Source organism: Botrytis cinerea, chromosome 13, assembly GCF_000143535.2.
Source record: "Botrytis cinerea B05.10 chromosome 13, complete sequence".
In the NCBI taxonomy this organism is placed as follows: Eukaryota; Fungi; Ascomycota; class Leotiomycetes; order Helotiales; family Sclerotiniaceae; genus Botrytis; species Botrytis cinerea.
Window position 1 is genome coordinate 2,042,417 of NC_037322.1, and position 23,833 is coordinate 2,066,249.

The 23,833-nt window shown below is 41.6% G+C and overlaps 3 protein-coding genes across 3 annotated transcripts; 2 read left to right on the forward strand and 1 right to left on the reverse strand.

Annotated features, from left to right (window-relative positions):
* Window positions 1-276: 276 nt before the first annotated feature.
* BCIN_13g05400 (hypothetical protein) lies at window positions 277-3,722 on the forward strand. The gene is made up of 2 exons (XM_001554723.2): window positions 277-1,073; window positions 1,167-3,722. The coding sequence occupies exons 1-2, from the start codon at window positions 974-976 to the stop codon at window positions 2,816-2,818; spliced, it is 1,752 nt and encodes a 583-aa protein (XP_001554773.1). The 5' UTR covers window positions 277-973; the 3' UTR covers window positions 2,819-3,722.
* Window positions 3,723-14,842: 11,120 nt separating this feature from the next.
* On the forward strand, window positions 14,843-19,991 carry BCIN_13g05410 (hypothetical protein). Its single transcript, XM_024696881.1, has 6 exons — window positions 14,843-17,479; window positions 17,554-17,816; window positions 17,863-18,479; window positions 18,537-18,747; window positions 18,797-19,231; window positions 19,294-19,991. The coding sequence occupies exons 1-6, from the start codon at window positions 15,799-15,801 to the stop codon at window positions 19,537-19,539; spliced, it is 3,453 nt and encodes a 1,150-aa protein (XP_024552695.1). The 5' UTR covers window positions 14,843-15,798; the 3' UTR covers window positions 19,540-19,991.
* Window positions 19,992-20,297: 306 nt separating this feature from the next.
* Window positions 20,298-22,405, reverse strand: BCIN_13g05420 (hypothetical protein). The gene is made up of 2 exons (XM_001554719.2): window positions 21,884-22,405; window positions 20,298-21,806 (listed from the first exon to the last, which is right to left on the reverse strand). Exons 1-2 carry the CDS (start codon window positions 22,084-22,086, stop codon window positions 20,855-20,857), a joined length of 1,155 nt encoding a protein of 384 aa, XP_001554769.1. The 5' UTR covers window positions 22,087-22,405; the 3' UTR covers window positions 20,298-20,854.
* Window positions 22,406-23,833: the final 1,428 nt, after the last annotated feature.

Genomic DNA, 23,833 nt, shown 5'->3' on the forward strand with positions numbered 1-23,833 from the left:
GTAGACATAATTCCTTTCAAAGGGGCAATTAACGCACGACGCTAACAATTTCCCTCTGCACCGAGAACACGCAGTCACCCACACCCACACTCACCCTCACACTCCACCCTTCCTCCCATCCTCATTCCATGCCCACTCCCACCGGGGAAGAGAAGAGAAAAATGCAAAGAAGCGCAGAGATCTAGCCCTCTGGCTCACTTACTCTTGACTGCATTTTAATTCACCGACCGTCAGAAGAAACGAGCCAGCCAGGCCTGGTGGAAAAGAAAAGAAGAAGAATCCCAGGACCCACACTGGATTATTATTTTTTAATCTTTTTTTTTTTTCGCTTTCTTTCTTTTCCGCCTTTCTGCTGGGAAAGCTAAAGCCAGTCCAGCCCAGTCAAAGTCAGCCAGTCTAAAAGAAAGCCGACCAGCACATTACATTACATGAGCATTGCTTGGATATAATATCTATCGAACATCACCATCACCACCACCACCAGCAGTCTTTCTATTCAACATTCAACATTCACACTCACACTCACACTCACATTCACACTCACATTCACACTCACATTCACCTCACCTCACCTCACCGTCCCCAGAAAATACAATACAATACAATACAATACACGCAGGAACACTCGATTCTCCTACCGCTCTCTCCCTCGCCGGAAAATCCATTTCGATTAAAACGGACCCAGCAGGAAAAAAAGGCGATTTGTTCCGAAAACGCTTATTTAATACTTATACTTGACTTCACCCACATTCGGTCCATCAACCTCTTTTCCCTCCACACTTTGGCAACCCCAACGTAAACCTACAACCACAACTCGCAACCTCCTCCTTCTCCACCAACACCTCGATTCCCTGTCACCTCACATTCCTCCACCATTTCGCGATCATATCGCGACTTCTTCCCGCAGTCGTGCCTTCACTTTCATAACAGCTCGTGCGTTCGAGCAAAACTTCAATTCCACAACACAATCATCATGCCTTCAAGATTAAATGCGCCGGTCTTGACCGTTGACGCCGGACTCATTCACAAAGTCGATACGAGAAACGTCGAGAACCTTTACAGCATGTGGACTGGTAAGTTTTCTCTGCCCCCGAATTCACTCGTGGGATCATTCGCGTCATGGCATTCCTACCATTCACCGTACTAACTAACACTCCTCGCCACAGTCTTCTCCAGATGTGCTGGATCCTTAGAAGAAGGCCAAAGATTAGAAAACTTAAGCTGGAGATTATGGAACCGAGAAACCTTTTGCTGTGAACCAACGTCAGAAGCAAACACCACCACCCCCATCATTTCACGATCCTCAAGAAGTTCCGAAGGTCTAGATTCAAACAATGTTCCAGAATTAAGTGGAAGTTTAGATTCACTCGTTGACGAAGAGGCCATCGAATTCGAAGAAGGTTCCGATTCCTCCCCACTCGACATTTCACACCGACAAATCCACCGACAAGATTCTTGCAACAGCAGAAGTCGAGGAAAGGAACGTCACATTACACCTGATGATCTTGAGAAGATGGTCATCACTATCAAGGAAAAGAAAGATTTGGCTCCTCTTACAATCTCTACACCCTACCTTGCGCCACTCGCCGAGAGAATCCCAGAATTCATCCAACCAAAATATGAATCACCTGCCATGCCATCAAACGATTCTTTCTCCGCCCATTCATCAAATCCATCTGCCACCATGGAATCATCAAGCAGCAACTCCGAAAAGAGTGCCACTTCCGTTGTCAAGGGTTTCTCGCTCTCACCTGCACACGTCAGCAGTTCAATGCGTTCAATCCCCCTCAACACCGTACCCTCCTCAATACCCACCGCCGATATCCTCGCCACCGATTCAAAAGCACTTGCACCCAAGAAGAAGCAAATGTTCGCGCTTGGTGGATCTTCCGGTGAAGACTCACTCAGTGAACAAGCAGCTTCCATGGATGACAAACCATTAACTCTTCAACAAAAGAAGAAGCCAGCTAAATTCAGCTTCGGTGGATCATCAAACGAAGATGAGAGCTCTCTGCCAAACCGAATGCAACCACGCAGTGCATTGACTGACAAGCTTCAAAAGCCTTTGGCCAAGAAGCAAACCTCTTTCCAAGAAGAGGTTGCCACTAGAACCATTCAAGAGGAAGCATTCGATGACGACGTCTTCGAGACAGATGATGAGGATGATGTCGACGAATCTGCCATTGACGATGACGATGATTCTTCCGATTGGGAAGATTCAGTCGAGGACTCTGGAAACGCAAGTATCGATGACAAGACCTTCTTTCAACGAGTTGATTCAAGACCTCAACTTACTTCCAGACGATCATTGATCACCACCATGCTTCACCAAAACGATCGTGCTCAAGCACTTGCCACCGAAGCTTCTCGATCCACTCCAGCTCTTCGAAGATCTCGAAACTCTTCACCAAGTGGTCCTTCTCTTGCAGCATCACCCGAATCCGATGAAACTCCTCTTATGATGAGAGGACTCAAACCAATTGCCGAAGTTCCTCGTGGAGCTCAACCTATTATCAAGACAACCACCAACGCTACCGCACATCAACAAGCACTCTCACCAAGAACTACAAGAAGAAACATGCTCGCAACTGAATTGACTGTTAGTCTTCGTCAAAATCTCCTCTGGGAGAGAAGACAAAAGTCATCAGTCAATGAAGCTGCTGCAGCTCTCAAACGAAGACACACTGCACATGATGTTGCCAACCTTAAACAATACCCAGAGGGTGTTTATATGGATAAGGATGATCAAGCTCTTAACTCAAGCTGGAATCAATATTTCAGTCAAGGCTTGGGAGAGTATCATTCCAAGGGGTGGTAAATTTCTGGACAATACTACGTGTTAGTCGCATAATGTAATTGGTTCCCTGCGCATCGAGTAAACAACATCAGTATACAACAATTTATACGTTCGACTTACATTACCTTCTGGTACATATAAAGTCATACATCGACTTCACAGTCAAAACTGCATTCATCGTCATGGAGTTTCTTGGCATAGAAACAAGACGTGTGGAATTTTTACATGGTCATAGCATTGGGCACGAATTAATGTCTTTTTGCTTTTTTTTAGTTTGCATTATAGCGAATGTTTTACAATCACAGGATCAAGGAGGGGTGGGATATTTGTCTGCTTTTTTTTTTTCTTTTCTTCTTTTACATATTCACATAGCGACTTGGAAGAAAAAGGTCAACAACTTCCACACATATTTGGGGGATGGAAAGAACACTGGTATGGGAATAAACTGGTATGGAATGGGAAATTATGGATCGGTGTTCTTTTGCGTCTTTTTTTTCTTCTTCATTTTACACAAAAGCCTTTTTTTTTTGGAGGAAAAGTGTTATGAAGGAAACTGAATGGTTTCTTTTTCAAAGAATGTTTTGATACCAGCGGATTTTATTTCAACTGGCGTTGGGATGATACCACATAATGGATTTTTAAGAAAGTCCTTGGGATTTTTTTTTTAGTTCGAGCTTTTCCTCTTTTTGAGAGAATAAGATCATGAACTTCCGAGAGGGAGCATGAATCTTTGTATATGATCTGAATGGATGGGAACTGGAATGGAAGGATAGGCAGTGGATGATATAAAAGTTAAGGGGAATGGGAATACGGAACAATTGTATTATGACTTGCAAAATGAAAGCAAGCAGAGAATAGATAGTTTTTAGTGAGGGGAAAGGAGAGGGGGGGGAGAGGAAGAGAATAAAAAATAAACATTGATACAAACTTTTTGATTCCTTTGATATGATTGTGAGTGATTTGATGTGATGTGAGTGACTTGAAGTGTTGTTGATGGTCTTGATTAACTAATAGTAGTGATTTGGAAATGAAGATGAGATGTTTGGTAGTTGAGAAAAGTAAAGATGGGATTGGGACTGGGATGAGGATGAGGATGGGGATATTGGATGTTAAATGTCGGGTTATGGAAAGGGAGAAGGAAGATAATGATGATAGTAATAATTTGGGGAGGGATATTCGAATGAAGAGGTAGATTAGGAAGGAAGGTTTGTTGTAGGGGAGGGGGAGGTGAAGTGTGAATGAATGAATGAGGGTACAAGGGAATATAAACCGAAGGAAGGAATAGCAGAGAGAGGATAGGGAAAGGGGAAAAGGAGGAGAGGAGAAAAAGAAGGAGGAGAAGGGGAAACAGGATGGAGAAGTGTTATGTATACAAGATGGAAAATGGAAAATATGGAAGATACAAGATTAGGAGGGGGGAGAGCAAGATTTGAGGGATTGAGGGAGGGATTGAGGGAGGGATTGAGGGAGGGATTGAGGGAGGGATTGAGGGAGGGATTGAGGAAGGGATTGGAGGGGGAAAGAGGGGGAGGGGGAGGAAGTGGGAGGGAAAAGGAGGGAGAATAGAAGAGAAGAGAGGAGAGGGTAGGGTAGGGCAGGTTAGGGTTTTGAAGAGTAGGGATTTGAATCATGGGGTTTGTAATGGCATGGGATAAAATGGGATGGAATGAATAGAGAGTAGGGAATAGGAATTAGACTTAGATTTACACTTGGATTTGGATTTGAGATGTGGAGCATATAGATAGATGGGTAGGTGAGATGAGGATATGTAGATGGATGAATGGGTAAGATATCCTGGGAGGGTTTAGATTTTGAATCTTGGAATTTGGGGGGATTGGGATTGGGATTGGGATTGGGATTAATCACAATCGATTGCAATTAAGGGAAAGTGAAAAGGTTTCACGGAAAGAAAAGGGAAAAGTCAAAAGGGTGAAAGGGTGTTAGCCGAGTATGTATTTATGTATTGTATGTGATGTTGATGGATCTTTGGTTGGATTTCTGGATTAGGATTGGGACTGGGATTGAGGGGTGGATGGATGGATGAATTTGTTACTTTACTTTTGGATTTGTGTTGTATGTTTGTAGATGGATCAGATTTGTAAATAGGAGTTACAGGCTACAGTTTGTAGATGAGGTGTATATAGTTTATATGCTGGATGTAATGTGCGGATTCGTGGGTTCGTGGAGAGGAGAGTTAGAGTTAGAGATAGCTGGGAAGAAGGGAGAGGATAGAGATAAAATGAAATGAAATGAGAGGTGAGAAGATAGAGATAGAGATGAAGATAAGGAAAAGGATATATAGATAGATGCTAGATATTGGGTTTCTATCTGTTGTGTGTGGCGTAGTGAAATTTGTAGTGAAATTTGGAGATGAAGATGGAAACATAAACGAAAATCTGGAATTGAATAGGAGAATGGATATGTTTTGCGGGATGGGATCATGGGGTATTCGTTTATTTGTTTATTTATTCATTTATTCATTTATTCATCTCAGGATGTAATGTTAAATAGGGGATTGAAGTGATATGATGTGAAGTGATTATATTGGGATTAGGAATTGAGTATTGATATTGAGATTTGGGGCTTTATTAAACGAGAATCAGGGAGGGAGAGGGGAAAGGGAAAGGGGGAAAGAGAGGGGGAAGAGTGGTGGGAAAGGAAAGGAAAGGAATAATAAATAATTTCCTATTGTTTTAGATATATATTATGATAAGGTGTATAAGTATGAGCGTTTAGAATTGACAGACTGTGTTTGTGTTTATATTTATATTTACATTTATATTTATCTTATCATCATTGTCGTTGTCGTTGTCGTTGGAATGATTATAATCAACATCTCGATTCACAACGCGGGGAAAAAAGGGGAAGCGGAAGCGGAAGCGGAAGAAGAGGATGTGATGAAGGATAAATAATATACATGTTAATTTCGTAGATACAAATAGAGAAGGTACTCATTTAGTTTATTTCTGTTTATATTATTCTAATTAAAGATATTTAAGATTTATTTCCCCCTCCAAATTACTCGAGAAATATCGAGAAATGTTGTGGTAATGTGAGGGGGTGAGTAAGTGAGTGTCAGGCGGCTTGGGCTGGGTCATCGTTACATCGACCTCAATTCATTATTCATTATTCATCAAACGTCTTACCATATCATTGATGTCTATCCTGTTCAGTATCTAATAACTCCGTTTCTATTATTGATCCTGAATGAATTCTTGGAGAGGAATTGTAAATGTATATATGTTATAGCGTTGAGTTGGGTTTGGAAATGGGTGGGATATAGAAATGTTCATATTTGTATTTGTATTGTAACTATTGTCTTTCTATTATTGTTAATTGCTATTACTATGACTATTTATTATCTTTGCCAAAAATTCTGTATATTCATGTATTCTCACTCGCAATCATCTCCATCTCCATCCTCATCGCCAAACAATCATAACCCCCACGCCCAACTCATCACCATCATACCCCATGCCAACCAACACCCCTTTCACTCCAATCTGACCTCACCTCAGAGTTCACCACGCCATCTTTGCGCCATCCATCCCTCCCCATCCGGTACAGACCCTTCCATTCCCCGTCATTTCTGTCATCAAATCCCATTCTACCCATCCTATAAATACACTCACACACCCACGCGCATGTAAGATCCGTAACCTCCCTGGAGTAATTGGGAACCACGCGACCTACCCCTGAGTTTGAAATGTACTTCGCCGGGTGGGATTTTGCTTGGGCTGATTGATTATTTCGGTAGGTGTTTGTTTTTGGGATGGGGATTGTGTTTTTTGATCGTGTGAGATTCTGGGAAGCTGGATATTTTTATCTTATTTTTATCTTATTTTTATCTTATTTTTATTTTATTATTATTTGTTTTTTATTATGATTTATGTCTATATACTAGTTGTTGAAAGATGACCGACAGACAATGCTTAGCTAATGAAACGACGAGCTGAGATGAGAAATTAAGATGGGATTGAGAGCGTGGGGGGTATCACATCACATGGCACTTATATCTACATCGTGATATCAGTATCAAAACCAAAAATCAACCTGTGAATATCATACAACGTAGCACGAAACATACAGATGATATTTCCAGACGTAAGATCGAAGACTCATGATATGAAAGTTGTTTCAAGATTCCAAATGGTATGGATGTGATATTTGAGAGAAGAAGGGATGATCAGAAAAGTAAGCTGTGTTGTCTGCATGTAGGTATCGATGATTAAATTATCAGTCACGCAACGCAACGCAACGCAGCCTCCTTTTCTTTCCCCACGTTCGGTAATCCACCCCATCATTACTAGGTATCATCATTCATTCAGCTTTCATCCTGTGAAATGAAATGTATCCATCTGCCTTATACCACATATACTAAGGTTACCTATCACTCGGCTCAGCTTAACACATTAGAGACCATGTACTGTTTGGGAACAAAGTGTCAATTATTCATCGTATCCATCTTACCGGTCCATCAATCTTGATGTCCAAGTAACATGGTACATCTCAATCCCATAAGGCTCTGCTCCTTTCAATTTCTGCAAGTGTTACGACCGTAAACTACCTACCTCCCTATCTAAGCCCATTACGAAATCCAAAGTCCGATCTACAAATCCTTTCCCTGAATACATATCTCACTCGATACCTACCTGACCGATACGCACAACACATCAATAATACATCTCATGACCTTACAGCACAATCTGAATACATAAGAAATAAACGCCTATCCATCTGTATGTCTCGAATTCAATATAACATAACATAATATACCCAGTTACTTTCAAGTAAGCACTATTATCTACCTATCTGTTTGTGTGTATGTGCCTATCTATGTATGTAGTAGCCCAACAACACGGCGCGTAACTTACGGAGTACAAGCGCACGAAACAAAACAGATGTATTTACAATTATAATTATTTTCCCGGCGATACTACAGGAGAAGAAAAATGCCAACATTCTTTCTATTCTCTCAGCCCAGTGGAGAATCAGTACAATAAACTCAAATTTATTTGTTTATTTGTTCATTCGTTGTTTCTCCTCATCCCATTCTTCAGGATCTCGCTTGGAAGGGGGCTTGGAATAATATGTACGGTTGTATGTAGTGTTGTGTTGTGTTGTATTGTGTATGTAGATACTCCAACTTTGTATACACGGAAAAATTATCTATACATGTGAATTGATAGATAGATCAATAGAAGAACACGCAAACAAATTATCAATTCCAAGAATGAGAAATAATGTTAAATAATATTTTATTTCTATCTCATTATATTACATTACATTTAACCGCAATACACCTACCTCCCTTCCTTCCGTCTGTCCTCCGTGCGTGCAGCGCCCATTCTTGAAAACAGGTACCTACCTATGAACGTGTGTGCCTATGTATGTGTATGTACTATATATGTACAGATGATCCTCAATAGATCCCAAGAGAGAAAATTTTATATATGTGTTGTGCATGCATGCATAACGGCGGTGAAAGAAAGATCTGGAAGTCATTTATGGAAGGAAGGAAGGAAGGATGTGAGATTCTAGATGTGGTGGGATGGTAGATATATGGTCATCTAGAATATTCAAATATTCAAATATACTTACATACATACATACATACAAAAAGTGCCGGGATGGATGGGATTTGATTTTTCTTATTGGTTGGGTATTTTACATTTTAGGTTTCGGTCAAGACGGAGACAAATGAGTGATAGGTCGTGCAGTGAGAATGGAATTGTGAATGTGAGGGTGTGGGAATGGAAAAATTGGTTGGGCTGCTTTTCATACATAGCGATATATTAACGGCGCGCTTATGAGGGAAGGGCGCTTGCTTATGGTGTGAAGAAGATGGTCGTGCTGCATACAGAGATGGAGAGATGAGATTGATTGATAGGAGAGAGGGAGGTGGGACCTGAGTTGGGGTTTGGGGAGGGAGAATTAATGAATTTTTATTCTTCAGATTTTGATTTGAATTATTGTTGGTATTTAATTTGAATTGAATTTGTTGAAGTCGTTATTGTTGTCGTTGTCGTTGTCGCTATTTTTCATCGATGTTGAAGTGGGATGGGCCCCTGTCACCTATTCGTTTGTAGGCTCGCAAGTGAAGTCCGTTTGCTTGCTTGATATACAAATGTACCTTATGATCTCGAAACTCTATTTCATCACAAGTTATATATATCCATATTGTATCTAATGATACAGCGAATAGACACATCAAGAATCGCGATCCCATAAAACTGGTATGGATATTAAACTCCGACCCAGAATATATAGTTTAGAACTAACTGTAGGTACCATCGTTATATCTCACATCTACCAAATCTTATTTTAACCTAACTCTTCCCTTCTGCGGCGGTCGGTCTTTGCCTTTCATCATAAACTTATGGACGGTAGTAGTGTATGAGATTCGTGATATTGAGAATGGATTAGCATAAAAATGAGAAGCCGAATCTAATGGTAGATACCGACATCAGTAACTAAATATGCAAGCATAAGATTTCTTATGCAGTCATAGCCTTGACACTAAATGTACATTCCAAGACTTCAAATCGTCACTATTATAGACCATACATAAAGAATGAATTGTTCTTTTGTTCTAGAAGGAATTACGCAAAAGTCTACTCCTTTGCAGAGAAGTCATTTGAAGCGAAATGTGGAATTCAACTTATTCAAGATACAGATGCGTACATGCAGAATACATCTTGTTCCTAGATCTCACTTCTGAAACGGTGACATCCGTTACTATGACCAAAGAAGCAGATACGAAGTTGATGAATACACCTATCCATTCATTGTATTTTCCTCATGTAAAAATAGGGGATAGACTCGTCATGACTACCTCATAAAGTCGTAAGCACCATTGAAGAAAAATGGAAAATTATTACACCAGATGTGAAAAATTTATTCTTCACGGCCCTATTAATTATCGTCTTTATATAATCATTGCTTTTTTTACGGTAAAAGATCCACTTAGTAGTCGCTGAGACGACACCGTCGAGAAAAAAAAAGAGATATGGACAGGGTGAATGCATGGTTAATAGCTTGAGTGTTGGTAGGGCTGGAAATGAAGATGAAGATGAAAATGCAGATGTATGAACAACGGTATGTAAGGTCACTCGATAGTGCCCTGAAACTTCGTATGTGTGCCAGCGAAACGGTTGAGAGGGCAATAGGTGGATGGATATGCCAACAACGATGTCCAACGAACATATAACTACTACGAATGAGCTTACAATTGAGACTTTTCCACAAAGTGGAGTTGGACCGGTAGGTGTGCGTGTGTGTGTGTATGCATGTACACGAACCAACCAACGTGCAGATGTATATTTAAAATCTGAATATAAAAAAAGTGGTAAAAGCCTTTTTGCGGTAGTGCATTAGGCAGGTTACTAACGTCTGGACGATGTGGAGATGGTGATATTCAGGGTATTTTTTGCTGCGCTCGGTAAAATTGAAGGAGGGCGATGATATTCAAATTTCTGCATTATAATATATGTCGGCGTTTCTGAGACCCGGTTACTATTTGCCCACCGAGTAGAATCCATATGTGTGTAACCAACGGTCATGATGCTTAGTCGATCGTAATTCTATCCATTCGGATCTCTGGAAAGATCGCATATGTAACACAAGGCTGACGGCGTGTGATGTGAAAGAAATAAAATCGACCTCCTCATTCATCATCCTTCATCAATTTTTGATATCACACACGCATTGGTATTTCCACGACCTAATCACTTGGAGTCTCCAAATGTCAGATTGATGGTGCCCCAATAATCCGGAATTCCCCAGCTGGAAAACAAGCGATCAGCTCCAATTCTCCAGATGATCATCCCAATTTTTCCACAGATCTCTAATTCTCAAACTCGCTTCGGACAATTGGAATCCGCCACTTACTCCACTATTCAGTTCTCGTAAACTGGACCTCTTTTTCCTTTTTTTTTTGTACACACAAGCTCACCCCCTCTCCATTTTTTCTTTCAACGTGATTTCTACATTCTCCTTCCTTGTCTTTTGGGTGGATTTTTCATTGGGTTTGCCGGGAACTAGACTTTAGATCTTCTAGTCCAGGAGATCTAGATGTTTAGCTTAGCGTTATCATTGATCATTTGTACAGCTGGTGACATGATAGGACAATTGACTTTATTGGTTTTAAAATTCCCACTTATTTGTATTCTTTGTACAAAAATTACCCCTCCATGCAAGTCACACGCTTTACTCTATGGCTCTAGTGTTGTGTCACTAGCGTGCACCGCCTATGCAAGACCAGCATGCATAAGGAGTAAAGTCAAGCCGAAGCATAACCGCACATTGGGTTTGGACCTTTTGGTGAGAAAGTCACATGAGGCGACTTTTTAAAAAAAATTCCATCGTTGTGAAGGCAATTAACTTTTTTCGGTCGCTGTGGTAACCTTATTGATGCGCTCCACTTGGGCAATTCGGAAACGACCGGGCGCAATCAGTGCAAAAAGTTTGTCGGCCATTCAAACACATATCACATGCAATGCTCATGCATGTACCGAAAGCCAAAACGGGAGTTTCCTCGCCTTGAGAGGAGAATGCTGTCTGCTGCAGTCTCGCGGCGAAATTCCTCAAGTGGGGCTCACCGAAAAATCGACCGAATTTGGTTTTGAAGTTGGCAGTTTCTTTCATATTGTGTGCATGGAAATGTGTCAAGATGAAGAGAGGGATTGGTAATAGAGACACAACGGGTGCTCATTCATGGGCAGAAAAAGAGGAGCTCATGTTCATCAGGGGTAATGTACGTTGCAACAAACAAGAATACCGGTGAGGGTCTCGGTCCGACGGTTGCCAATTCCACCACGATTGATATTGCGGCTCGGGGGCTTTGCGGGGTCGACAATCTTCCAAAAGACAAGGACACGAAAATCAATGATGTCAATTTACCAAGACTGAAGTTGGGACGCTTGCCAAGATACGAAATGTCTAAAGATACCGGTGTCTAAGAAGTGATGTCCTCCTTCTAGAAGATGTATGCATGCGAGTTTATAAATTCAAGTGTAAACTCAAAATGTATTCTCACAATGTGGCATGTTGGTTCGTAAATATTTTGATTGGTTGGCCAATTTCTTTCACGTGTTGAGGGATCAAGGAGTCGAGTTTGGACAGGAGGTATGGGAAAAGGTGTGTTCAAATGCTCATGCACCCCGTGGCATTGAACTCTGTAAAACCTTTTGCCGTTGAAAGAGTCGTGGTTGTGTTTGATTCGAATGTTAGTGAAGAAAAGCCGGTTTGACACTTATGATAATTGCCCGAACGAATGAAAATATTCAACTGGATTTTTTATTATTATTTGTATATTCTCAGAATAAACTTAACACCGAAAAGCTGACTCGAGAATCACACTTGTCAAAGCATTCAGAGTTTTCTAGCTTCCGTCTTGACTCTGAGTAAAAGTAGAGTTTCGCTAAGATAATCTGGGGTTTGGTGCTTGACCATGACAATGTTGCCTGGTGTCGGGTTGTTGCCTTTCGATATACTTTGACCAGTCATAAGATGTGAATGGTACTTGAATCTTATGATTCATGATATCGGCATTGAGTAATAGTCTAACAAATTCTCTATAGGAGTTAGGGAATTTTCCGCTTCGCACTTGTGTGGAATGCAGGTCCTGGTGTCATAGGATTATCGCCGGCTCAAGTGAAGCCGCGTGCTGAACTCTATCTCGGCCTTGAAAGTTTATATGTGTGTTTCGCATTGAAAGTTCACACACGAGATCTAACTCTCTGTAATACACCGTGTTCATAATTCATTTGGTAAATTGGGTTGTTCTGAGTTAGAGATCCCAAAGATAAACTTCAGCTAAGTAGGTGATGGAATACGCAATACCTACTTGATTCGTCTATTCGATACATTATTTATTAATGCCGAATTTTCATATCCAATCGTTTTATTTTGCTATCAATATACTTTCTCTAAGCGCTATTAATTGCAGTTGAAATCCATTATCCTGGGCTGGGAAAATTCAATTCTCCAAATGAATATGGTAGGCGCCTGCGATTCTTAATTCCGCTCCTTTATCGCAGCAGCACGTTTCAATTGAGTTATATATCCCCTCGCCCGTCTCCATCGGAAAGGAAAATTGAAATGTCAACTTGCCAAGTCATTAATTCCGGGGTAAACATTTAAGGAGATAATTGACGCCAACGAATCATGCTCGAGGCATTGACGACAATTTGGTGGCTTCTATGCTCAGGTGACAGACAATGAAATTTAGGACAAGGTTCAGCCAATTCTTGGTCCAGCTAGAAATCTTGGTCTGCTACGAAATATTTGATGCTGCTGCATGAGCGAAGACAAGTGCTAGTCTGAATTCAGATCTCATTTAAACTCGAGGGATTGGCTTGGTAGGTGTTAGGAAGAGCTAATGAGCAACAATGCACAATACATTATTTTTTCCTCGAGATATTAGCAGAAACACAACTGCGGGGTTTAGTTCACCTGATCAAGTGAGAACTATACTTTACGTATCTTCCCACGTTTAATGCAAGTCACATTGTTGCATCGTCTACAAAAAATAAGCGAGAATCTTTCTGAGGGGAACAAGCATTCGTGCACGTCAGTACATTTCTACCCCTCATATACACAGATAAAGTATCTCGTATGCATAAATCGAAAGTTATAAGAATCGAGAAATTGCGACATCTTGCACTTTGACAGTCTTAGCGATGCGGAGAAAGGTTTATTTTTTTGGATGATACGAGATCCCCGCACATGCACAACTGCCATTCTTATCACAATATTGAATTCTATTCTATTCTTGTCTTTTCCTGTCTTGTCTTGTCTTATATGTATGGAATTTTTGATATAACAAGCTTTATATAAAGTTGTGCTACCAATAAATATCCGCGTGATTGGGATCCGAGGGGAATGGGAGGACGCGGGGTTCTAGCAAATAAGTAAAGTATCGATGATGATGGACTATGATATGATGTTTCTCTATTGAAAGGAAATTGGTGTGAGAATAATTTGGAGTGTTGATTAGAGTTTTCATAAAGTAATTATTAGTCAAATGATTTATGTACGGCCTTGTCTCACCTCACATTGACATTGAGAGTTTAAATCTCAAACTTAATGTCTGGGGTCTTTGCTCTTTCATGAGGACAAATAAAAAATTTCGGATCGTGGAGAGGTGAAGACGTCGGGGTTGCTTCCATGTGATGCGCGATTTTTTGAATTGGTGTGTTACTGTTTTCTTTGGGGGATTTGGAATTGTGATGGGGAAGAATGATTGGCCGAGGAGAAAGGTCGCTAGAGACAGTTTAACGTGAACGAGTCTGGCAGGACTGCCGGCTTGGGTATGTTGAAAGCTCATCAAGATTAAATGTGGTTGAAAATTGTATGTACCTTGTTATGAAATCAGATCAGTATCACGAGGAGAGCAGAGCGAACCGCTCAGAAATTTAGAGAGAAGTTCTAAACTGCAGAAGACGTATGAAAAGCTTTAGGTTTTTTCGTTCCGCTGAATGAATGTGGCCAACTCAACATCTTTGCTGTCTTCAATATTATGCTACCATAGGGGATATGTAAGGATGTAAGAAAATGGATATTCACAGTTCTGACTCCTATGAATGGCAGGAGAGTTGCCGAGACCATCATCATGTATACTGCACTTCATTCAATGGATAGTAATGAAAATAAGTGTCTCCTGCAAGTTTCTTAGGGAGATTTGTTGAGATATTCTTTCGCTCGGTTGGCTTGGTACTGGTCTTAAAGTGTACTTCGTGTAATTAGTTGGGGTGCATCGGCGTGATATCATTACCGGATTTTGAGTAGGGAACGACCTCAAGGCAAGGAGTATTCTTGTTAATATCCGCTGAGAAAAATTCATTACACGACAAATCAATATATCCGGTTTGATAAAGCTCCTTCTCCTGGAATGAAGTTAAACGAGAATTGGCACCAAGTATGATTGGGCTTGCGAGTATGTACTGCAGTACACAATCTATCGGTTAGACAACCAACCATAACCGTCTAAATTAATTCTTTCATGCCAACAGTCCTTAGACTATCCTCCTCCTTATTTACTTAGGTAATTGTGTAAAGAAGCAATCACATCTTTACAAGATTGTTTAGGAATGATAAATTGCAGTTGTGGTTTCGAGCATCAGGTGGGTGATGTATCTGGTGGTAAGATTTCGAACGAATCGTTATTGAAGCTTGGCCAGCTCATCATTTAGAGTCAATATTTCGCACGGCCAAGAAATATTTGGCCAAAAATGCATTTCGTAGTTTCGCTTATTTTGCTAAAAGCTCAAGTGTGCCCCCGGAAATCAACACATCCTCTGAGAAATTATGGTTCAGAAATGTGTCCCAAATCGCAGGTGTATATTGTCTTTTTTCTAATGCTTCCAGTGTAACGGTTCTAGGATAGTATGTCATATCCACCTTGTTCCACAAGCATTATCACCATCAACCAAATGTATCTTAGGAATCTTCAGTCTTGCTATTTTATCAGGTTTGTGAACTGTATTTTTGATCGCATGATCTAAGTTTGCTGCAAAAACACGTGCTTTATGCTTGAGATGGTTTGATAGCAACCCATGCCTTGCCAAATGTTCGCAATAGTCATCTGCACTTGCGGATGTGTGCTTGAGATCATTTGTGCAATTTTTGCCGCCTCATGTAATGGTGAATTCACTCCGTTGGGATCAGATTCAAGATGAGAATGCGTTCTCACGAAGAATTGTGCAGTTGCTCCTTACAGGCGTCATAGTATCGCGTAGTTTGAATGACGTTCACCAGACCGGTTGATAAAACAGTTATCAAACCGGTGCAAAGCATGTGATTGATAATTTGCCAGGAAAATGGATGCTAATGTAGAGAGACTCTTACAAGGATTTGGTATAAGAATTTGAGTATCTCCTGCGGAAGTAGGTCATCATAAGTGTTCAGGCACATTCCAGATTCGCCGTTTCCACTTCTACATTCGTATCTTTTTATTCTCAAGTCCCATTCTGTTTTAAATTTCACGAACAGATATCAAAATGCAACTATACGTAAGAAATTGTTCCCTGTGCAAGGAGGGAAAATCAGAACATCGACGAACTCAAAATTGTTCTTTGGATCCCGATATTAACCCCTACCGGAGATTTGACGCCGAGCGACAATGTGATTTCTGTGAGAAAGATCATGAACTTTTTGAATGCAAGGATCCTAGAAGATCAAACCCTTGCAGAACTTGTGGTCATGGATGGCATACAAAGGATGACTGCATGTTAGATCCTAGTTTCGACTCTCTCCTTGAGCAATTCACACTGCATAAATACAGAGCTGCAAGTCAGGTTCAAAAAGCTCGGCCGGAGGCTCGGAGGGAAGAGTGTAGAGAGAGGTACAATAAAAGATTCAAAAAAGGACGCTACGCGCAGTCCCCGCAGTCTACGACATCGACATCTACTCCCTCGAAATCTGGCCTTTCTGAGACTAGCACTTCGCCATCTCGTTCTATGGAATCTCATCCTCTGGCAACTAGTCTCTTGGCATCTGGTCCCGCAGTATCTGGCTCATCCACGAATTTGTCTGAATCCAATAAGAATCCGCCAAGCCAAATAAGCCAATCAAGCCAACCACATCAGACAAGTCAGGCCTCTGGTCAATCCCAAAATCAAACTCAAAGTGAAAAATCTGCAGATGATGGAATTGAAGATCAAAGCAAAGAGAAAACAGACGCGGAGATATGGAAAGAAAATTGTGAAAAGTGGACAGAGGCTAGTCTTCGCCTCGCTGGATATCCTCCTAATAATCAACTCCCGGGTTTAGGCAACACCCTTATCAGGGCAAACTTTCTTGAAGTCAGAATAACGAACCCCACCACCAACCTTCGAAGATATCGCGTAGAATTCGGAAGCATGCCAAACCGTGACCAACATGGCAAGATCACATACAGGTCCATTGTGAAACCCGACTTGAAAAGAGCTATGATCAACCAAATGCTGGCTGCAAATCCTCCGGCTGCAACCTATGCCACTGATTTCTCCAGCTACATCATTTCGGTTGGAAAGCTTTACACTGATTGCGGCGATAATTTAGACAATGTTATCACCAGAACTCACTTGCTGACCCCTGCGGACCCAGCTTCAGCTCCGTTATCCATGACAACAAAACTTGTCTACGAACGTATTGTCAACCTTGCCGAGTTAAGGCGTTTCATCAACCGTGTTCCTGGAAGAGACTTGAACTACCACCCTGGTGAAGATCTCAAGTCTTTAAACATTGTATCTTGGCAGATGATATTTCCGAATACCTTTCAAGGGGGTCGATTGGGAAACAAATTCTACCCTGAAAGTGCGCCATTCGATACAGTTGAAGCTCTACAGCGAAATGATCACCATAGAGGTCAGCAGCCGCTCTGGGACCTCTGTGACGGATTTTCCAGCTCCATGCGCCCTGGGGACGGTAAATTGCTTCTCAACTTGAATTGCACAACCTCGGCATTTTTCCATCAGTGTCTGCTTGAGAAGTGGATCTCGGCCAGGTTTGGAAGATCGTTTCCACAACCTGCAAATGTGATAAGAGAACTGAGAGGTGTCAAAGTCACATTTAGAGGGGATCCTAAAACTCCTAAGAAGAAATGGTCTGTTTCTGGCATCGATAGTCAACCGGTCGGCGTGAAAACCTTTACCGATGATAACGGAAATCCCATCACTGTTTGGCAACATATTAAGAATAGTAAGCTTTAAACCTAGCGTCCTTTTCATTTCACTGTTCCTTTATACGACAAAGCTAATCTTTGTAATTCTAAGCATATCCTACGCATCAGCAAGGTTGTAGTCAGGAAGCTTGGTGTGTCAATGTAGGAAGTATTGTTCCAGGGCAAAGACAAATATGGTACCCAGCAGATATGCTTGATATTTGCTTGTGGCAGCCCGCCGGGAAAAAGGCTGGAATAGAAATCACACGACAAATGCTGATTTTGGCAACTAAGACACCTCTAGTCAATCAGACGACTCTCAGGAACACTGCCATGCCTCTCCTAGGTCTACCACCATCACCTGACCATTACCGTGTAGGTAGCCTCCAATCTAGAGTGACTGTTAAACTAATCGTCGTAGTTATTTGGACTTAATGTTCAACCCAATTTTCTGTCTTTGGATAGAACCCGACGACTGATTCCCCCTCCGCTAAAGTTTCACAGTAATGCTTTTGTGAGAACTGTTCCGAAAAATTCAGCAAGTTGGACCCTTACTGATGTTGCAAGGAAAAGTATCAATGACAATACACGCGGCTTTGCTGTAATTGCCAACCCCTATCCTATCCTCTATTTGATCTGTGTTGATACAAAGAATCCAAATAAAACACGCCAAATCAGAGCGAATGACTTTGCACGTGTTTTATGCGCGGATCTGTACCGCTATGGGTTTTCCACAGGAAATGAAGCAAGCTTCATGGAGAATGTTTCGATGCCATTGGGCTCAAATCCTAGTGTGAGACGTGCAACGTTCAGTATCACGCTAGACAATGCAGTTACTAGATTAAAGCAACGAGGTGGGGGGGTCAATCCTCCCCTTGTCGTTGTTCTCCTGCCAAATTCCAAGAAGAGTGACGCCGACATATACTCAGATGTCAAATGGTGGGGAGATTGTGTCAGTGGCATGCCCACTGTTTGTGTTAGCACAGATGGCGTTGAAAGAGGGGCTAGACCTGATTTGGGAGTTTTGGCAAACATTGCGTAGGTTTCTCCCATGTACAGCAACCTTTCTTCATCATGGCTAATCATATGTTCTAGTCTCAAGATCAACTTCAAGCTAGGAGGAATAAATCATAAAATAGAGAATATACCGCTAAAAGATCGAACGATGATTATGGGTGCTGACGTAACGCATGTTGGAAAAGGTCAAGACGACGCATGCCCATCTCAAGCTGGTGTAGTTGCTACCCGCGATAGCAATTATGTTCACTATCTCGCTTCAGCACGTCTGCAGCCCCATAACACCGAGGTATGCATGAGTAACTATCGAAAAGAATTCTTGCTGACTAAATCAACAGTTCATCGAAGACCTCCAAGGTATGGTTGAGGAGCGTCTAGAGGCTTATCATCAGCACAATGGCTACCTTCCTGCCCACATTCTCTTCTATCGTGATGGCGTCGGTGAAGCTCAATACGGTATGGTGCTTGAAGAAGAACTTCCACAAGTTCGTTCAGCGTGTGCGAAGCTAGTTGCGAGATACGGAGGAGTGCCCCCTCTGATCACACTTCTGGTGGTAGGAAAGCGCCATCATGTAAGATTCTTCCCGGATAGTAATCATCAACCAAGTCGAAATCTTCCCTCTGGTACGGTGGTGGACAGGGGTGTTATCGATCCCAATCGCACCAACTTCTACCTACAGAGCCATGATAGCGCACTAGGTACCGCGAGGACAGGTCACTATGTATTGATTATCGACGAGACGGGATATGGACTTGAAAGATTGGAAACGATCGTGAGTAACCACTTCACATGCCGCTTTCATGTAGTCTAGAATGCTAATGCTCTTCATCTTAGACAAACCTTATCTGTTTTACAGGATCCCGCGCTACGAAAGGTCTCTCGGTCTGCACACCAGCGAAATATGCAGATATCTTGTGCACTCGCCTCCGCTGTTACATGCATCCTGCTTTGCACAGAGAAATGGGGGATGCTCTTACTGGTGCAACGGTCACCCAGTATAGACAGAACGCTACAATCTGGGGGAGAGTCACTGGTAATCCATGGCATGCTAATGTTAACAACATAATGTTCTACCTTTAAGACGCAGAATAATGAAGGCGGCGAATCAATTGTGGATTCACCGGTTTTCTTTTCTGGAATTTATGAGTTTAGAGGTTTAGGATTTTTGCGGGAGTTTGATGATGATTCGTCAGTTTATTTCTTTTTTGTTTTCCTTCTCTTTCGCCTAATTCCTTTTCTTATTCAGTTCTATTTTGCAATTTTGTTTTCAATTGTCGGAGTTTGGGATACGGAAAACGGAAGGGAAGAGTATTCAAGTCGGCGTTCAGGGTTTGGTTTGTTGCATGTGTTTAGCTTTGGGGTGGAGTTCGGGGTTTGGTCTGCTTTTCGGGTTATTTATTTGAGCTTAGAAATAGGACTTCTTCGGGATGGAGTATGCTTTAGGGTAGTCAATTCCACTGGCAGGCTTCCTTGCATATGGCCTTGCTAATATGATAGTACCAGCTTGCTCCGTGACTAATGTAGTAATTTCACCGCAATGAACGTGAGATAATCTTGCCACTTAGCAATTACCGTTTGGCAGTGGATGAGTAATTCAATGGCCATACTCTAACTTGTCTCGGATCTTCAATTTCAAGACCCGTTCATGTCATAACATTCATGTAGCTACCAATTTCTTAGTTTTGTTCCCGCTCCCTTTTCGCACTCTGTTAATCATATAAGCACTCTCCCTAATTCGTAACTGTTGTGCTCAGTTACAAATTTAAGAACAGGGAATGCTATATCAAGTTTACAAATAACAGCATCTCGATAGAAAAACTATCACGCGCATTTAATCTTGAAATTGAATAACTTGATCCTCATAAACAAACTTCCTCATATCACTCGCGTGACTGATATATGCTAGATACTCATTTTATCCGTGCCGTCATACTAGACAAATAGTAACAACAACCAAAGCCCGCTTCACTCTCATATCTCTCTCCCAAAAAACCAGAATCTAATGACCTCTCCGGTGCGTTTCATGAACGTTAGAGTCATTGGAAGCATTCGTCTCATGCTAACACACAATTGAAAATAAGTGAACAAAGTGAGTGAGTATGGAAGTGTGCAATGAAGAATTAAGGTAAGCAAGCAAGCAGACAAACTGAGTATAGCCACTCCCCCATTTATATTTACGTTCCATTTCCCTTCCTCTCTTCCCCTCCAAGTTGGTTATTCGAGTAGCTGTAGATAGTATTCCCAGTCCAAGTCTAGCTCAATCTTAGTATTCGATCAAAATCCCCATTGCCAGTGATATATCACCAAAGCCCAGTCTCTAACCCAAAACCATTATAATGTTTCCTCTACTCTGCTCTTTAGATCTTTCCTTGACAACTCTCCCTCACAAACGCCATCATCCAACAAGAGTGCCCCATAATATACCGCCCCCAAACATAGCTCCCACACTAATAATACTACTAACACTCAATAGACTCATTCCACTGATACCATGTCCACTCGTACAACCACCTGCTATGCGTGCACCGAGGACCATAGCTATGCCTCCTAGAAGTGCATGGATTATTGATATTTCTGGGATGGCGGGTGCGTCGAGGGATACTTTGGGTAGAGAGGAGGGAAGTGATGATGGTAGTGTAAAAGTATGAGAAATGATATAAGCACCAAGGAGGATGCCGATGGTGAAGAGGTTTGAGCGGATAGAGGGGCGGGATTTATGTTGAGACTGGCGTTTCGATACACCGTTTGCGTTTCCATTCTCATAAACCTTTTCAGAAGAAATAATATCACCACCCTTCAACTTTCCCACTCCCCACCAAAATAAATCCCCAATTTGTTCATAAGCAGCACTAGTCCCCAACGTGTTCCCAGTCAGCCAAAGACTTGCTCCCTGCGCACACCCGATACCAATGCCTCCCCACGTCGCACTCAACAAACTTTGTTCCTGTGAATTTGAGAGCCACGAAGCAAGAAGAATGATTCCCCAACAGAAATTTTGATAGATGTATACTGCTTTTATTTCATCGGCTTTGGGGTCGAGTTTCTGATAAAGTGTTGGTTTGGAATCGGGGACGATGGGATGTGTGCTGGGAGAACGGATGAAGGGACGGATGAAAGAATATATGATTCCGCCAAGGATCCCTCCGAGGAAGGCGTAACGTCCGGATGAATAACCGGTTACGACTTGAGGGAGAACGGTTCCGGGACAGGCGCCCGTGAGTGCCATACCGGTACCGAGAAGAAGACCTCCGATGAGGTTACCATCGTAAGGAAATAGTGATAGAGAAGAGGGTTGACGAGGAGGAGCGATACTTGGTGAGAGACGATGAGCGAGGAGAAATATCGCACTATGTTGGGTTAGTGAGGTTATTCCATCAAAAGAACTTTGAAATATATGAAAAAAAGAGAGAGAGAGAGAGCTTACGCGCTAGTAGCACTTGCTGATAGAAATACTTTCAGCATATGAAAAGATTCCAACTTCATCTGCGATATGATTACAGTGGGAGAATAAACTCCTGCTGCAGTAAGTGCTGCACCAAAGAGTGCACCACTTAATACTGATTTTGCTCCAGTTGTTGAAATTGAAATCATGGCGAATTCTTTATTCCGGATCTCAATGTGAACCATCTTGAAAGAGGATCGGATTGGAACTTGAAGTATATGTATATGGAACAGAGCCGATCTTCACGAACTAAAAATTAAGTTCAACTAAGAAATTGACTGGTGCCTTTCATAGCGTTTTTGAGTTTTGGTACTAGTATTTTGATATGTGGGAAGTAGCAACTTTGATACCTCGACCACGTTAGAAGGATTTGTCATAATCATATGAAGACAATGATTCACTCCTTTAACTATCAATATGATACGATTGAACAATTCTTTGATCCATTCTTTATTAACTCAAATCTTATCAGACTGAGGATGACCTCCACTTGCAAGAAACTTCGCAAACTTTCCACAAATATAGAAAAATACTATGAAATAATGCAAAGCAGATACACCTTGTGCATGAAAATCACATACCTATAATGGTACATTATCGCCAATTCATTACTTATTGGTACTTACGAGGTACATACCTATCTTCCTACCTTCCTTTGTTCGATCAATGCTCCGTAGTCAAATTTGTTCTCTCACCGGTACTTTGAAACTATTCATCCATGAAAGGGAGGAAGCCAGCCCCATCTTAAAAAATTTGAGGTCGCCGATTATATTCCCCCTAACAAAGAAGCCCGTGTGGCGGACTATTCTTCTAAAGAACTCCCCAAAAAATCCTTCCAGAAACATTCCATTGCTAGAGTGGAGTTAATTATGGAACTCCTCGAAAATATAGAGGGTTTTAAAGCAGTATAAAGGAAAGTAGAGACGAAAGTTACTTTTTCTCGAAAGATCGTTGCATGTCAGTGAGATTCCCGAGATCTCTCGGGAGATAGGTAGCCGGGTTTGAGGTCCCCGAGTAAGCGAGTATAACACCCAAGAATCCTTAATTGTCGGCGAGGATACTACTGCACCATTTTACTGCCTTTATAATTTGCGGGGATGCGGGAATTTGATTTAGGATGATGCCCGATAGGTGATTTAAGGAAAGGAGGTACGGATCGGAGGGAATATGGTTACAATCCTATGGAATGAAGGATGTCTTGCCCTATGCAGATTAAATGAACTCACCTCCTGTCATATACGGATGTGTCGATTGATGGATTGAATTATATGATAATAGGTAGGATGGGTACGAGGATACATGAAAAGTGTACTTGAGCAATGTAACTTGTGCAATCTTGACTAGGAAGTGAAGCGTGGCTTCGGAGATTCGGGGACTTGCAAGATGAAATGTTTCGGATAATGGACATTCGTAAAGAAGCTTTAGAATGATTAGAATCGGTGAATGGTGCATTTGTGGAACTTCCGCTGTATAACATTGTTTGTCGTATATATATCCATTCGCCGGTTTGCGAAATGGGGGTTCTATGAGGATGATGAAAAGGCTTCAAAATGATTCGAATCGGTGAACTGTGGATTTGTACTACCCCGGTTGTACATCCGACGGACGACCACATTCGTTGACTTGCGAAGCTTGTGGAAGCCTTAGCATTGATAGATATATGAGCAGTCAAATTTTGAGTATCAATTGAAAACCATAAATACATTTGAGCCGACGAAACCATTCTGTTATGCATCAATAAGTACGCCGCGGCGGCCATAAATTACGCATTGTCGAACCAGGCTGTTGGCTAGAATTGTGAGAAAGGAGCCAGTGAAGGGGATTTGATCACGATGCAGTACCAGATGTGTTTTCGAAGATATATTAAAGATTTACCTGCACACAAGATATGCAATGCAAAGGTACGAGTGCAGTGATGCGAGATTGGAAAGA

Excerpts from the sequence above, each read along its gene's own strand:
- BCIN_13g05420 (XM_001554719.2), bottom strand. The coding sequence starts at position 22,086 with ATGGTTCACATTGAGATCCGGAATAAAGAATTCGCCATGATTTCAATT. Across the intron at positions 21,807-21,883 it reads TCAGCAAGTGCTACTAGCGC|TGCGATATTTCTCCTCGCTC; the intron begins GTAAGCTCTCTC and ends AACCCAACATAG.
- BCIN_13g05410 (XM_024696881.1), top strand. The coding sequence starts at position 15,799 with ATGCAACTATACGTAAGAAATTGTTCCCTGTGCAAGGAGGGAAAATCA. Across the intron at positions 18,748-18,796 it reads TGCAGCCCCATAACACCGAG|TTCATCGAAGACCTCCAAGG; the intron begins GTATGCATGAGT and ends CTAAATCAACAG. Across the intron at positions 19,232-19,293 it reads TTGAAAGATTGGAAACGATC|ACAAACCTTATCTGTTTTAC; the intron begins GTGAGTAACCAC and ends TCTTCATCTTAG.
- BCIN_13g05400 (XM_001554723.2), top strand. The coding sequence starts at position 974 with ATGCCTTCAAGATTAAATGCGCCGGTCTTGACCGTTGACGCCGGACTC. Across the intron at positions 1,074-1,166 it reads CCTTTACAGCATGTGGACTG|TCTTCTCCAGATGTGCTGGA; the intron begins GTAAGTTTTCTC and ends TCCTCGCCACAG.